The 14,020-nt window shown below is 39.3% G+C and overlaps 3 protein-coding genes across 4 annotated transcripts in view; all 3 read left to right on the top strand.

Annotated features, from left to right (window-relative positions):
• LOC134823739 (IgGFc-binding protein-like) overlaps window positions 1-4,486 on the top strand; it is a 33,251-nt gene extending 28,765 nt beyond the window's left edge. The window contains exons 11-12 of the mRNA XM_063835273.1: window positions 3,998-4,103; window positions 4,326-4,486. Of these exons, the coding sequence (XP_063691343.1) occupies window positions 3,998-4,103; window positions 4,326-4,486 (267 nt within the window). The remainder of the gene's footprint in view (window positions 1-3,997; window positions 4,104-4,325) is intronic.
• A 1,602-nt stretch (window positions 4,487-6,088) lies between these two features.
• Window positions 6,089-8,552, top strand: LOC134822883 (uncharacterized). Of its 2 annotated transcripts, none has more exons than XM_063834146.1 (6): window positions 6,089-6,161; window positions 6,860-6,955; window positions 7,123-7,293; window positions 7,461-7,586; window positions 7,995-8,123; window positions 8,306-8,552. In XM_063834146.1, the coding sequence occupies exons 1-6, from the start codon at window positions 6,117-6,119 to the stop codon at window positions 8,540-8,542; spliced, it is 804 nt and encodes a 267-aa protein (XP_063690216.1). In that variant the 5' UTR covers window positions 6,089-6,116; the 3' UTR covers window positions 8,543-8,552. The 2 variants fall into 2 exon arrangements, with proteins under 2 accessions (XP_063690216.1, XP_063690218.1); XM_063834148.1 differs by having other exon boundaries at window positions 8,358-8,424.
• A 94-nt stretch (window positions 8,553-8,646) lies between these two features.
• On the top strand, window positions 8,647-13,275 carry LOC134822882 (von Willebrand factor-like). The gene is made up of 11 exons (XM_063834145.1): window positions 8,647-8,950; window positions 9,066-9,162; window positions 9,278-9,402; window positions 10,491-10,704; window positions 10,871-10,972; window positions 11,115-11,300; window positions 11,520-11,722; window positions 11,925-12,029; window positions 12,160-12,403; window positions 12,516-12,743; window positions 12,909-13,275. The coding sequence occupies exons 1-11, from the start codon at window positions 8,783-8,785 to the stop codon at window positions 13,130-13,132; spliced, it is 1,896 nt and encodes a 631-aa protein (XP_063690215.1). The 5' UTR covers window positions 8,647-8,782; the 3' UTR covers window positions 13,133-13,275.
• The last annotated feature ends 745 nt before the right edge of the window (window positions 13,276-14,020 follow it).

The following is a 14,020-nucleotide window of genomic DNA, read 5'->3' as shown; positions in this document are numbered from 1 at the left end:
AAGCTCTTAAGGCAGTGACTGCATTTTTCCTTATTTGAGAAAGTTACCATACCTGGTAACTGTACCCGCCTCCTCCTCTGGCAACTGGACTGAAGGGTCTCCCGTCAACTCTGCTAGTCGGTCCTCTTCGTTTATCAACTCCCAGTCATCATACAGTCCATGGCAGTGGTTTACTGAGGCTATAATCCCGCCAGTAATCCAGGGGTTGTTCTGGATAGTGCGCTTAGTGGTTTTGGGTACAGCTAGTTTGCAGGTTTCGTCAATGCTGTTTTTAAAGATATCATGAAAGTTGGTAAAATCTATAATTGGTTCATTATCTAGTTTATTACCCAAGACTTCAGCAAATTTATCAGTGTTTGACTTACAATAGTCATAATATTGAGTGTGCTTATGAGTATTTTTGGTCTTGCTAATTTCCCAGTCAGATATATTAAATATAGGGAGGTGGTGAGATATGTGATCAGTTATGACTCCAGAGGCAGTAACAGAGTCTAGGTCATTTGTAATGATGTTGTCGATGCATGAGGCATTACATCCAGGCTTTTCATGAGTTGCTAATGATATCAATGGGAAGAAGCCTCTACTGAATAGGACGTCTTCATACTGTGCAATAATGTTACTGTGTTTACCATGGAGATTAATGTTAAAATCACCTGCAATTTGTGTATGTTTTGGTGCTTTATCAAGGATTGACGACAATTCTTGGAGAGCTTGCTCAGCATTGCCACTTGGAGGGCGGTATATTACTCCTATAGAAGTAGAATTTCCTATACTTCCTATGGTTACAAAGAGGGTTTCTAGATTTTCTGTTACTTGTGACAGGTTGTTATTTTTAACAGCATTAAAGGAGTTAAGGACATATAGAGCTACTCCTGAGCCTTTTACTTTCGAGTCAAAGGTATCTTGATAGAAGCTCTCATAGCCTGTGAGTTCGTACAAGTTTTTCAATTCAGGGCCAACATTTGTTTCAGCGAGACCAATTACAGAGAATTTGTTAGTAAATCTAGCTATTTCAATTGCCAGCGAGTCAAAGTTTGATTTGTTGCCATCAAGATTTTGAAATATTAGTGAGTTTTGCACTTGTAATTCGTGAGCAAAGGTGTGGTTTATGCCTTTTACAGAATATGAGTCACAGCTTTCAAGTACCTCAGAGATTTTACGTGTAACATCATCTGCATCAGTGTTATCATCATTGTCATCATTCAGAAGCTTGAATGGGTTATAACGGATTACTGCTAGGTGGAGACAATTATTGCAGTACAAGTCAACTTTTTGATTTTGTTTGTCACTGGTGTTATAGCATCTAGAGTGAATGGGACAGTTACAGTTGTAGCATTCAAATATAGATTGACCTAGATAGATACTTTTTAAACAGTGGGCACAGACCTCTTTTTTAAGAACATTCATACTGGAGGCTGATAGCCTTCAACATGAGGCTGTCCTCCGGCGGCATGAGAATAAAGTGTTGAACCAACCTTACCGTCCCTCCTACCCCTCTTCCTCCTATCAGTCCCTCCATGCATCCTAACAAGGACAGTATTACGGATTAAAGTAGCAAGTTTGGCCACTCCCTTCCAATTAAGGTGCAGGTAATCCGTCCGGCCATATTTGTCAAACTCCCTGGACAAGGTTGGGCAAAGTAAGCCAGTGTTATTATCCAGGAAGTCATCAAAGCCATCAACGAACTGGACACCAAAGTTTTTGGGAAGTAGCTCACGTCGAATAAGCTCTATAAAGTATAGAACTTTCCTATTTAAGTCAGTATTTCGAGTTGGTAAAAGTGGACAAAGAAATACTTGAGCAGTTGGATTGGCCTCTTGGATTTGCTCAATCTTGAATTCTAAAAGACTAAATATAGCAAAAATTTCACGTTGAGATTTAACAGATGGTCTTCTAACATCATTAATACCACACATAATAACAACGTTCTTGTATCCACATGCAAGATATGGGTTAATGTCATCTATTGTCGGAGTCCAAACATTCCGACCAGGCAGCCATTTACCAAAGCTCCTCTTGTGATCCTCTCCAAATTTCATACCTGATCCGTTTGAATCAGAGAAGATACAAGTACTAGCACGATTCTTTCCGTCTATTGATCTGAAAGTAAAACTATATCGTACTGCACCAGTGACTGACCCCTTCTGGATAGAGTGCTTGTAGTGAGCCTGACTCCTTCTGGTCATCCTGTAAACTGACCTGGGGGTACACTTGTGTGTGTGAACTGAGTTGTTCATTTCAGTGAAGAGGACTTCGCATTCACCTCCAATGGAAAGAGTCAATATGCTAGATTCTGGATGTATCACTGGTTCGTTGTCAGAATGTTCTGGCAGGTAACCCTCGCCTTCTTCGTAGCGGTTGATCAACACGCTATTCATTACAGGATTTTCTTCTGCACAGAACTTCTCATTAATTTTCAGGATGAGCGCAGCCAGTTTCTCCGGTATTTCTGCATTTTTCTTGTTCTCATCCCTGGATCCACTGTATTTGTATTTCTCTCCAAACGAACACACTGAGTGCCCATTCTCCTGGCTGAACTGAAGAGATTCGCAGTACTGGAGAAGATCTGATTCAGCATCACTGTCTATGAATTCTTCCACTGTGTCTGCCACAGGTTTTTCTTCATTTTTAAAGATGGTCTTTGATAGAAGGTGCTTATCATTTAATGCAGAGCCAGATGATGGCTTATCGTGAGGAATTGTAGTCTGTTGGGTAGACAGTTGGTCTAGAGACTGCTTGATATCCTTCAAGAGAAATGTGCGGTTCCTGCCGAGTATGTTCATCAAGCTGGTCAATGATATCATGTATCAGTTTCTCAGTGTCAAGCTTGGGAGCAGTAGATGAGACAAGACCTTTGGTGGAAAGATCAGTGATTTGTTTCTGAAGGTCCTCAATAGCCGTTTTAACACCATTCACATCTTCACTTAGTTCTCCTTTACAGTGGTCTTCTATGCTTTTGACCCGGTTTTGGTGGTCTTTCAAACCATGTTCATTGGTTAGCAGGTGTTGCAGGTGAAGGTCGAGGTTTTGGATCACCTGGATTGACTCTTTCATTTTATCAACATCAATTGTTGATAGTGATTTTGTCAAGGTTTCTATGTCTTTGAGGTTCTGACAGGCAGAGTGTACCTCATAATCACTATTGGACTGTTGTAGACTCAGGGTGTTCCGACATTTGTAGCAGAAGTTGTCGTGTGAGTTGGTTGGTACAGGTGCTACGTAGCAAAATGGACATAACCACTGTTCCAGCTTCAATATTGACGGCTTCGTGATACCCTTTAGTCCCAGACAATCTGCATGCCAGTTCTGTTTGCATCCTGTGCATACTAGCTTGAAGCTTCCAGCATTCGAATGGCTACATGGGCATCTATCAACATTATGATGCTCTTTTTTAGTGTTTTGCCCTGTTCCTGTCACAGAGCCACGTCTATTTCCGGTAGATGGTGTTTTTATACCTGTACCTGACATCACACAGCCAAGCAACACACAGCTAATAAAGACAGCACAGCAAACAAACAACGAATTACTCACGGCTCCCCTTTGGGGGTACTAGTACATGCTATTCCTGAACTCAAATTATTTGTTATATAGCAGCGCTGAAAGTATTATTGCGCGCACTGAAGCAACATTGTGCACACTGAAGCAACATTGTGCACACTGGAGCAACATTGTGCACACTGAAGCAACATTGTGCACACTGAAGCAACATTGTGCACACTGAAGCAACATTGTGCACACTGAAGCAACATTGTGCACACTGAAGCAACATTGTACACACTGAAGCAACATTGTGCACACTGAAGCAACATTGCGCGCACTGAAGAATGCCAAGCCGAGGGAGGTGCTCTGCATGCACTTTTCTGAAGAGGAATTTCACACGCTCACAATGATTTGTAACATTGCGCTAAAAAAATGGTTCTTCAAGGTCTTCAAAGATAATAATAATCCTTTGATAGCGTATATTACAGTGTCCAAATAACATCATAACTTCTCTCAGAATTGTATGTTTGATACCTGCATCGATCCTTCCAGTGATGTTAATGTATGTTCGAACGCTGCTATCTATGCTAAGCAATGTGCTGATTCAGGAAACCCTGTAGTAGGTGAGACAGATTACTGAATTACGATCTTTTAGCTAGAACCAGCTAATAGAGAAGCAGTTATTATTATTAAATTCAAAATAACCAGATTTGAAATAACCCTTAGAGGACTGTCACGTGATCAATACATTTTTACTGAAACTAATATCCTGTCCAAACCCAGGATACATAACATGAAGACTTTGTTGTAACTTTGTATGAAAAGCATTAATATAACCACTCCAGGTTGGAGATCCAGTAATTTCTGTCCGAAAGAGTGCCCTGATTCTATGGTATATGATAGTTGTGGTAAAGGATGTTTCGCTACCTGTTCCGATCCTTTCCCTGTTGGTTGCAAGGATAGTTGTGAAGAGGGTTGCTATTGTCCGCAAGGTAAGCAAGGATAGTTGTGAGGAGGGTTGCTATTGTCCGCAAGGTAAGCAAGAATAGTTGTGAGGAGGGTTGCTATTGTCCGCAAGGTAAGCAAGAATAGTTGTGAGGAGGGTTGCTATTGTCCGCAAGGTAAGCAAGGATAGTTGTGAGGAGGGTTGCTATTGTCCGCAAGGTAAGCAAGGATAGTTGTGAGGAGGGTTGCTATTGTCCGCAAGGTAAGCAAGGATAGTTGTGAAGAGGGTTGCTATTGTCCGCAAGGTAAGCAAGGATAGTTGTGAGGAGGGTTGCTATTGTCCGCAAGGTAAGCGAGGATAGTTGTGAAGAGGGTTGCTATTGTCCGCAAGGTAAGCAAGGATAGTTGTGAGGAGGGTTACTATTGTCCGCAAGGTAAGCAAGGATAGTTGTGAGGAGGGTTGCTATTGTCCGCAAGGTAAGCAAGGATAGTTGTGAGGAGGGTTGCTATTGTCCGCAAGGTAAGCAAGGATAGTTGTGAGGAGGGTTGCTATTGTCCGCAAGGTAAGCAAGGATAGTTGTGAGGAGGGTTGCTATTGTCCGCAAGGTAAGCAAGGATAGTTGTGAGGAGGGTTGCTATTGTCCGCAAGGTAAGCAAGGATAGTTGTGAGGAGGGTTACTATTGTCCGCAAGGTAAGCAAGGATAGTTGTGAGGAGGGTTGCTATTGTCCGCAAGGTAAGCAAGGATAGTTGTGAGGAGGGTTGCTATTGTCCGCAAGGTAAGCAAGGATAGTTGTGAGGAGGGTTGCTATTGTCCGCAAGGTAAGCAAGGATAGTTGTGAGGAGGGTTGCTATTGTCCGCAAGGTAAGCAAGGATAGTTGTGAAGAGGGTTGCTATTGTCCGCAAGGTAAGCAAGGATAGTTGTGAAGAGGGTTGCTATTGTCCGCAAGGTAAGCAAGGATAGTTGTGAGGAGGGTTGCTATTGTCCGCAAGGTAAGCAAGGATAGTTGTGAGGAGGGTTGATATTGTCCGCAAGGTAAGCAAGGATAGTTGTGAGGAGGGTTGCTATTGTCCGCAAGGTAAGCAAGGATAGTTGTGAAGAGGGTTGCTATTGTCCGCAAGGTAAGCAAGGATAGTTGTGAAGAGGGTTGCTATTGTCCGCAAGGTAAGCAAGGATAGTTGTGAGGAGGGTTGCTATTGTCCGCAAGGTAAGCAAGGATAGTTGTGAAGAGGGTTGCTATTGTCCGCAAGGTAAGCAAGGATAGTTGTGAGGAGGGTTGCTATTGTCCGCAAGGTAAGCAAGGATAGTTGTGAGGAGGGTTGCTATTGTCCGCAAGGTAAGCAAGGATAGTTGTGAAGAGGGTTGATATTGTCCGCAAGGTAAGCAAGGATAGTTGTGAGGAGGGTTGCTATTGTCCGCAAGGTAAGCAAGGATAGTTGTGAGGAGGGTTGCTATTGTCCGCAAGGTAAGCAAGGATAGTTGTGAGGAGGGTTGCTATTGTCCGCAAGGTAAGCAAGGATAGTTGTGAGGAGGGTTGCTATTGTCCGCAAGGTAAGCAAGGATAGTTGTGAGGAGGGTTGCTATTGTCCGCAAGGTAAGCAAGGATAGTTGTGATAAGGGTTGATATTGTCCGCAAGGTAAGCAAGGATAGTTGTGAGGAGGGTTGATATGATACGAAGGACCTGCAACTATGCAGTGTGTGCTACATGAAAGTGTACTTGTTTCGCCTGATGATGTGAGTGTTACTTTTTATCAAATATTTTTAACTAATAAAGAATGCAGCTCAGTTAAAAATCAAAATTGCCAATGGGTAAATGGTTTTATGACAAATAGCTGGTTTCTGTTCTTAGTTTGTTTATTGTTAATGTTTTTAACTCCTCAATTTAGCTCTGATTATCTCAATCGTTCTCCGAATTGTTGTATTGTGTGTAGTGTGTAGAGGCACAGTTTCCAATGATGACCAGGTGTTCTCGTATTGTCAACAAGTTGATTGAATAGATCGTAGGATATCATATCTGATGAGGCTTAACAAAGATATCACCATAGACAGTTGTTGAGAGTTCCAAATAATTTCTGATTATTCTGATTTCTTGCGACAAATGATACTGCACTGTTAGGATAAACGACGTTTCAAAGTAACAACTGTGTATTCATGCTGACAAAATTGGTAAATATGTGAGAAAACTGTCTCATAAAGATTATTAATCAAAAAATGGCTAAACGATAACAAATTGTAGACAAAAGATATCACTGTCGTAGCTGACATTTGCCCACATGGTTTATCATCCCAGCCGTGAAATACAAGCTATATTGATCTTAAGCTGTTAAAAGCAAATCAGCACTCAGCAGACATATATTTTAGTTTTAAGGCGAAGTTGAATAGAGTTATTATGGAATATTCCAGACAACATTTTTTATTCTTTTTAACTACAGATCACATGGAAGCTGAGTAACGGAGACGTACTGGACCCAGAGGGCCTACCTGACAACTTCAAACTCAGTGAAGATAGACTTACCCTTACCGTTGATGTAAGTTAAATATTCCCATATTCTATGGACTGGCTTAAAGCTATCATATACAAAGCTTAAATGGGTATCTAATAAATAAAAACACTACTGTCAAGGTGAAATTAATTCACATAATTACACAGCATAATTACAATAATAGTCTACAGCTAAACCCATCAACCCCACAGCCAGTGTACAAACACGATGATAACGACTACAAAACAGAAATAGTGTTTAACGGTGTGGTAGGAGAATGTACGTTCGACATGGTGGTTATTCCAGTACCTGCAATTGATTACATTGATATTGATGGAGAGTCTCCTAGGGTCGTTATAAAGGGAGAGTGTCAGACTATGTCGGTGAGTGGAGGAGGATTATTGTGAGGATCCAACAAGGATAATTGATTGAATTATTAAGAGAATTTTCATGATTATTTTATACCAATGAAGAAATTTTAGTAAATAAACTTTCCTCATTTGAAACAAAAAATGAAGGGATACGATAGTAATCTCTTGATTTGTTTCAGGTTAGAATATTGAGTGATGATGAGTTTGAAGCTGAAAACTTCAACTGGTTTATGGGACCTGCTGATAAACCAGTAGACTTCGAGGGTGGAAAGTTTACACTACAAGATGGTGGAAAAACTCTCAAGGTAATGAGTTAATCGAGTCGTTTAATTTGATTTTTTTGATTTTTTTGATTTTTTTGATTTTTTTGATTTTTTTGATTTTTTTGATTTTTTTGATTTTTTTGATTTTTTTTGATTTTTTTTGATTTTTTTTGATTTTTTTGAATTTTTTGATTTTTATTACGAACAGTTTTGTTTTGTTTTACCAAAAGATTACTTTTGTTTGAAAAAAACAAAATTCTGGGCTTTTCAATAAATAGTTAAAAGCGTCCTTACTTTTGCTGTCAGGTTTCGAAACTAGCTAAAATATTCCCATCCATTACATATTATTATTTGATAATTATTATTTGATATCTATTATTTACCCAGCGCAGCAAATGATAAAATCCCAATAACTCTGACCGAGTGAAAATGAATACAAAACCACAACAGGTATGTGATGCAGACAATGAGGAAGAGGGGATATACAAAGCGTGTGTAACTAAAGAGGAGGTGACAGATTGTGTTGATATAGAACTAAAGGTCATCGCTGTCTGTTACACTGATGTGGGGGATTATGAGGTTCGTTAGGTAACTAATTAAACAAATAATTGAATACATAATCACAGTTATTACAACGTTTACTGATTCACTCTGGCACCCGAATCAATCAACCAAATTTATTGTGGAATTGCTTTTTGGGAGGGCCGATTTGGCATTTGCAAAAGATAAAGCTAAATTCAAAACATACAATAACTTTGCAGGAGACGGAGTCGTGGGATGAAGGAGAGTTTGAATTGTGCACGTGTAATACAGCGGGAGAGATAGAGTGTGAGTGTAAGGAACAAGGAGTCACGTGTGAGGAGGGCGAGGAGTTGTACACTGATGGGAACTGTCAGGAACTGTGCGCTAAAGGCGGGGAACCTTTTCTTTATTTCAAAATTCAAATAAATTTTACATTAATGCATTACAGTTGCATTTACAAAAATCAAAATATCTAATATGAGGCAAACAAAAACATGGAATAAGAGAGCTAAAAATTATCGTGATACTCAGCACTACCAGACTGCAGCTGGAGTGAAAAAAATTATGCAAAAAATAATTGTAAAATTCATTTCGGCTGAACCAAAACACGGTGTTGAAACTGTAATTGCATTGAATGCCGATACTCGTGTATCTTGTCGCGTAATCCCAATTATTATAGACATTACTCAGTTAACTCCACTCAACATTGCAATGTAATGATGAAGAAAAATCATTTATATTTTATGTTAATAGTTCCTAATTATATCCTGACCATCCAATCCCCTTCAGAACCAGCTACTTGTCTGGTAACAGGAGATCCCCATTACAAGAGTTTTGATGGACACAGACACGACTTCCAGGGAGGAAACTGCAGATTCACCGTCGTAAGTGATATCAATTGCAACGAAACTATTGATCTTTAATCTCTGAGAAAGTGAACTGTTGATATCTAGGGAAGCACAGCTGGAATCAACTCGTCCTTAAATGCTTCTATTTCAGATAAAAACCGAAGACTTTGAGGTCATTGGAACAAATAAACACAGGGGTGACAACAAGAATGTAGCTTGGAATGATGCCGTGGAAATTATCATCAATAGTATGACTTCTTCGAATTATAATTTTAGCTAAATATACAACTTTAATGCCACAAATAAATACACCTGTGAACCCCTTGCTCAAAATAATATTTTTAGCACCACTTCATCTTTCAGAGGTTAAAGTATATCTCGGACCAGAAGGAGAACTGACGGTAAACGGTAAAAAGAAGACCCCTCCTTACGCTAAAATATGGCCTGGCACCGCTGAGGAAATGACGATCAAGAGAGCCGGCGAAAGCGTAAGTTTTTTGGTCGAATTCTAATTAACTAATTAACTAATATATATATATATATATAACTAAAATACTAATACACGTATTTTGGTTGGACAACTTAAGTTCGTCAGAAATCAACCCTGTCCAACTTCGGTACGTGTCAAACTAGAGTCTAGGTAGCGTACTCTAGTTCGACGAGTGTTTTCTGCTTCCGGTCCCCCACAAGATTACAGGTAAGGGTTCAATGGCAGGTGCACGACATCAGAAACTTCAAAACGTTTACGATAATTTGTAAACCAATTTTCTGACATCTAGTAACCATGGTTTGCGGTCTGGCAAACATGAAAATAGATTGATAAAGTTTGTGCATATATCAAGAAGTGTGTGGTGCGTGGTCAATATTTATCAGCGTATGATCTATTGTCCATATCGAGTTCGCTAAGATATGCTATGATATAGATTTAATAGTTTGGAACTGCGTAACCAGTTTGCTCAACCAAGGGCTAGCCATGAATCTTACTGTAAGAAGCTGATCAATGTTATCATTGTTCCAAATCTCATGATTTAATGTCACTGAACAAATTATCTCTCCGCTTAGTCTACAATTATCAATTATGAAAGGTTCTGAAATTTCCAACCGCTCATGGTTGCTAGATGTCGGAAAATTGTTTCAAAAATTATCCTAAACGTTTTGAAGTTTCTGATGTCGAGCACCTGCCATTGAACCCTTACCTGTAATCTTGTGATAGGGACCCGGAAATAGCCGTTGGATCACAAGCAGAAAACACTCGTCGAACTAGAGTACGCTACCTAGACTCTAGTTTGACACGTACCGAAGTTGGAAAGGGGGGATTCTGAAATTTGATCTTAGTATTAGATTTAGTTAAACAGCAGACAAACGAATAGACTTCAACTAATGAAATATTGAGTTTATATCCCGCCAACAACCAATATTATGAAAAATAAAAATTGCCGATGTTAATATTCATTAGTGCGAGTGGAACTAGAGAATGCGGTGTAGTGTGTACCTATAAATACAGATGAATGATGAAATATGATGTTTGATGGCTGTTCAAAACTCCGCAAATTATCCTTAAACTGAAGTTTACCAGATTATCGTAAAACTGAAACTCAACGACGGATTAGAAGCTCTAGATCTGATCTGGGACGGTAACAGCACAGTATCCTCCACCATCCACGGCATGTACTACCAAGGTACTACCGGGCTATGTGGATCCTGGGACGATAACGCTGAAAACGATCAGATTAGCAGCGCGGGAGAGGAAAACGATCTTAACGAGTTCGGGTGGTCTTGGAAGATAGATGGTGATTATAATTAGACTGCAAAGTGCAAACTGCAGCAGATCTAGAAGGACATTACAACTTTCATGCACAGAAATACAAGTATCTACTTTAAAGCGGCGGTCATTTAAATCGCACAAATAAGTCTAATTGTACAAACCTTCAAAAAGCTAAAAGATACCTCTTAAAGGTGACGTTTGTGAGGAGGAACCCCAGCCACCGCACCCCTGTGACGATACCTTCTTCCCTACTGCCAAGCCTATCGCAGACCAGGCCTGTGATATCCTCATGGGTAAGAAGAGAGAAATACCATTTATCGGTTTACAGGAAGTTCAGCTCCGAAAAACGAGAAAAATCATAAATTATCATCTGCCAATTTTAGATAAATTTCCAGCCAATCAATAACACCATAACAACACCACTTCCCCCAACAGCGGCACCATTCTCTGACTGCCACGGGGTAGTAGACGTGGAGACTGCTCTGTACAACTGTAAATACGACACATGTTCTTGTTATGATAACTCGTGCGCGTGCCACGCGGTTAAGGAGTATGTTAAGGAGTGCCAGGAGAAGGGAGTTGCCACTCTTGGTGCTTGGAGAGACAAGGCTCCATACTGTAGTAAGTACATCATTATCAATCAGAGCAGTGAGCCTGGGATAAACAATGGCGACTAGGAGTTAGGAGTGAAGTGTCTTCGTTCAGCTTATTTCCACAAACACCAAATAATAAATCTACTCTATTCAAATATAAAAAGTTTTGGTGCAGATAACTTTCTTGAAACGCTTTCTAAAGTTCTAACCTTCATATCTTAACTTCTATTCATAATCATTTCCTCAGCTCTAACATGTCCTGAAGGGTTCTCATACGACTCATGTGGTTCCTTTTGTCCCGCAACATGCGGTGACAAGGACCCAGACTGCGGTAAACAGGAGGGACAGTGTAACGAGGGCTGCTTCTGTCCTAAGGGAATGTTCTTGGTTGGAGATGAGTGTGTGGATGAAAGTGGGTGTCAGTGTGAACATGATGGTGAAGTTAAGGAGGTAAGGAGTGATATAGATTGTTTGGCATCAGCTATTTTACTTTTTAGTAAAGTCACTATTGAATAGAAAACTACATAGGTTTATGGACAAATTGGACATATTCTTAGATTTCGGGTAAGATTTCTAGTGTCTCTGACTCTCTCCAGCTATAAAGAGACCGTTCTGGTCATTTAGGTTTATATTAACTGTATTTAAAATGTAGATTGGTTCAAGCTGGGACGATGAAGACATCTGCAAAGATTGCGTCTGTAGGGACGGTGGAATAGTCGTTTGCGAGAAGATGAAATGTAAAACATGTCCCGCTCAGGTAAAAACCAGTCATAATAAGATTCCAAATCAACGTCAGTAAATTTTCCAATAAAAACTATTTTTTGCATGATTATAAAAAAGACAACATCAATTCTAACTTAAATGTCATGTTATAATAGCACACCCAGGAACTGCCAGTATATGAGGATGGTGAATGTTGTCCAAAATGTGTGGAAGACTGGTTGTCAACTGAACAGGAATCTTATGAGGACATCGAGAGACTGTCAAACCTCACTATATCTTGTACTGCTGCCGTACAGAAGGCTAAGGTCCAGTGGTTGTTTAGCAATGATGATGGGGAAAACTGGGAGGAAATCGAGGGAGCCAATGAATTCGAGTACACTATTAATAAAATAACAGAGGGAAATGATGGTGAGAGAAATGGAAAATTAACTTAATTAAATATTGACAAAGTTTGTTGTTTTTGTCGGTGTAATAACATTACCAAAATATCAGTATCACTAACATTAGGGTTTTTTGCAAGGTATATACAAATGCAAAGCTAGAGCTAGCTTCAAAACACAAGAGGAGGTCACCAGTGTTAAAACGGTTGAGGCTGGTCCTGAAAAGGTTTCCTTTGGAGAATACGAAGTTACACCCAAGAGGAACAGGGCTAACCTGGTATGTAAAATAAAGGATTCTGCTTTTGATGCTGATGCTGAGGTGAAGTTTTACTGGATAAAGAATGGAAAGCAAGGGGACCTTATCAGCGGTAAGTTTAAAGCAACAGAAACATTTTTTTTAGTAAACGGACAAACTTTATTTGAACGGCATTTAAAAATAGGTGAAAGCCATGTGGGACCTATAACAGCGTTTAATTAATGTCTGTTCACATAAAGTCCGGTAAGGTATTATAATAGTTAACATATAATTTCAGATAAACCAAAGTTTGCCAACAGCAAAGGAGAGGCAACGTATTCTGTAGCTAAATTCAAGACAAAGAGAAACAAAAATGCACCATCAGAGATCGCCTGCATTGGAGTTAGCGCAGATGGAAAGAAGTTGGCCGAGGGCAAAATAACTCTGGTTAAGAAGAAGAAGAAAGAAAAAAAAGTAAAAAAAGTAAAGAAAGTAAAGAAACCAAAAAAGAACAAGGACTAGAATTCGGAAATAAGAAGGACATGATACTCGTTGTGCGAAAAGAGGTTTACAACTTGTATCAAAGAAAGACTGAGAGTAAATATTTTTAAGATTGAGAGAAAACATTTCAAAAGTAAGACTTAGTTTTTCAAAAGTAAGATATAGTTATATCTTTAGATGTTGACGTTAAATTTCGAAATATTTAGATTTTTCTGCATTTAAAAAATACGATGTTTCTCTTTTTATCAACGAAATTTAAAACAACTGAACTGTACTATTGGACTCACGATTGAGAAACAATACTATCACCCGTTGCAAATTTATGGTCTCACTCAAATCTCAGCATTGATAAGCTTTTTTGTGATTAATTTCTGCTTATGAAAACGATAAAACCGAATATTTGTCACCAATTTTTACTATCCTAACTGCTCAAAATATGACTATGTTTGTGAGAAAATTAATCCAAAAAAATATCCATCCAAGAAACCTGTCTGTGGGAATTTTGTACGGATACTATAGCTCACTACAAACGTCACGACCAAGTTTGACTTTGAGAGTTTCCCATGCAATGCCAAACTTAATACGGTGACCTGGTATGTAGACCTTCGTAAAGTTTTTAAATACTAATGTAACTTATAGTTATAAAGCTACAATCTGGTTACTGGGCGGCGCTCAGTCATTCCGCCGAATCTTTACCAGGCTATTATGTTTATGAACATAACGAGTGTAACCCCCCTCCCCCTCCTTCCCCCCTCTCTTATTGTTTAATATAGCCTGGTAACAATATGGATGTTATAACTTTAATGTTATTCGATTTGAAGGGCAATATAGATAACGGAAAATGGCTGCAATAAAAAGCAGGTTCCATTTTTACGGTTTACATGATGTTTCCTTCATGAATCACTTTAT

Source organism: Bolinopsis microptera, chromosome 11, assembly GCF_026151205.1.
Source record: "Bolinopsis microptera isolate Bmic1 chromosome 11, MBARI_Bmic_1.0, whole genome shotgun sequence".
NCBI classification, from domain to species: Eukaryota; Metazoa; Ctenophora; class Tentaculata; order Lobata; family Bolinopsidae; genus Bolinopsis; species Bolinopsis microptera.
The sequence above is the reverse complement of the archived record's forward strand: the minus strand, read 5'-3'. Positions and strand labels throughout refer to the sequence as shown.

What these genes read in the sequence shown, in the direction of transcription:
- LOC134822883 (XM_063834146.1), top strand. Translation starts at nt 6,117, where the DNA reads ATGCAGTGTGTGCTACATGAAAGTGTACTTGTTTCGCCTGATGAT. An exon ending in TACTTGTTTCGCCTGATGAT is followed by an intron (nt 6,162 to 6,859) that starts GTGAGTGTTACT and finishes TTTTAACTACAG; the next exon opens with ATCACATGGAAGCTGAGTAA. An exon ending in GACTTACCCTTACCGTTGAT is followed by an intron (nt 6,956 to 7,122) that starts GTAAGTTAAATA and finishes TCAACCCCACAG; the next exon opens with CCAGTGTACAAACACGATGA.
- LOC134822882 (XM_063834145.1), top strand. Translation starts at nt 8,783, where the DNA reads ATGATGAAGAAAAATCATTTATATTTTATGTTAATAGTTCCTAATTAT. An exon ending in AGACAAGGCTCCATACTGTA is followed by an intron (nt 11,301 to 11,519) that starts GTAAGTACATCA and finishes TCATTTCCTCAG; the next exon opens with CTCTAACATGTCCTGAAGGG. An exon ending in AATAACAGAGGGAAATGATG is followed by an intron (nt 12,404 to 12,515) that starts GTGAGAGAAATG and finishes GTTTTTTGCAAG; the next exon opens with GTATATACAAATGCAAAGCT.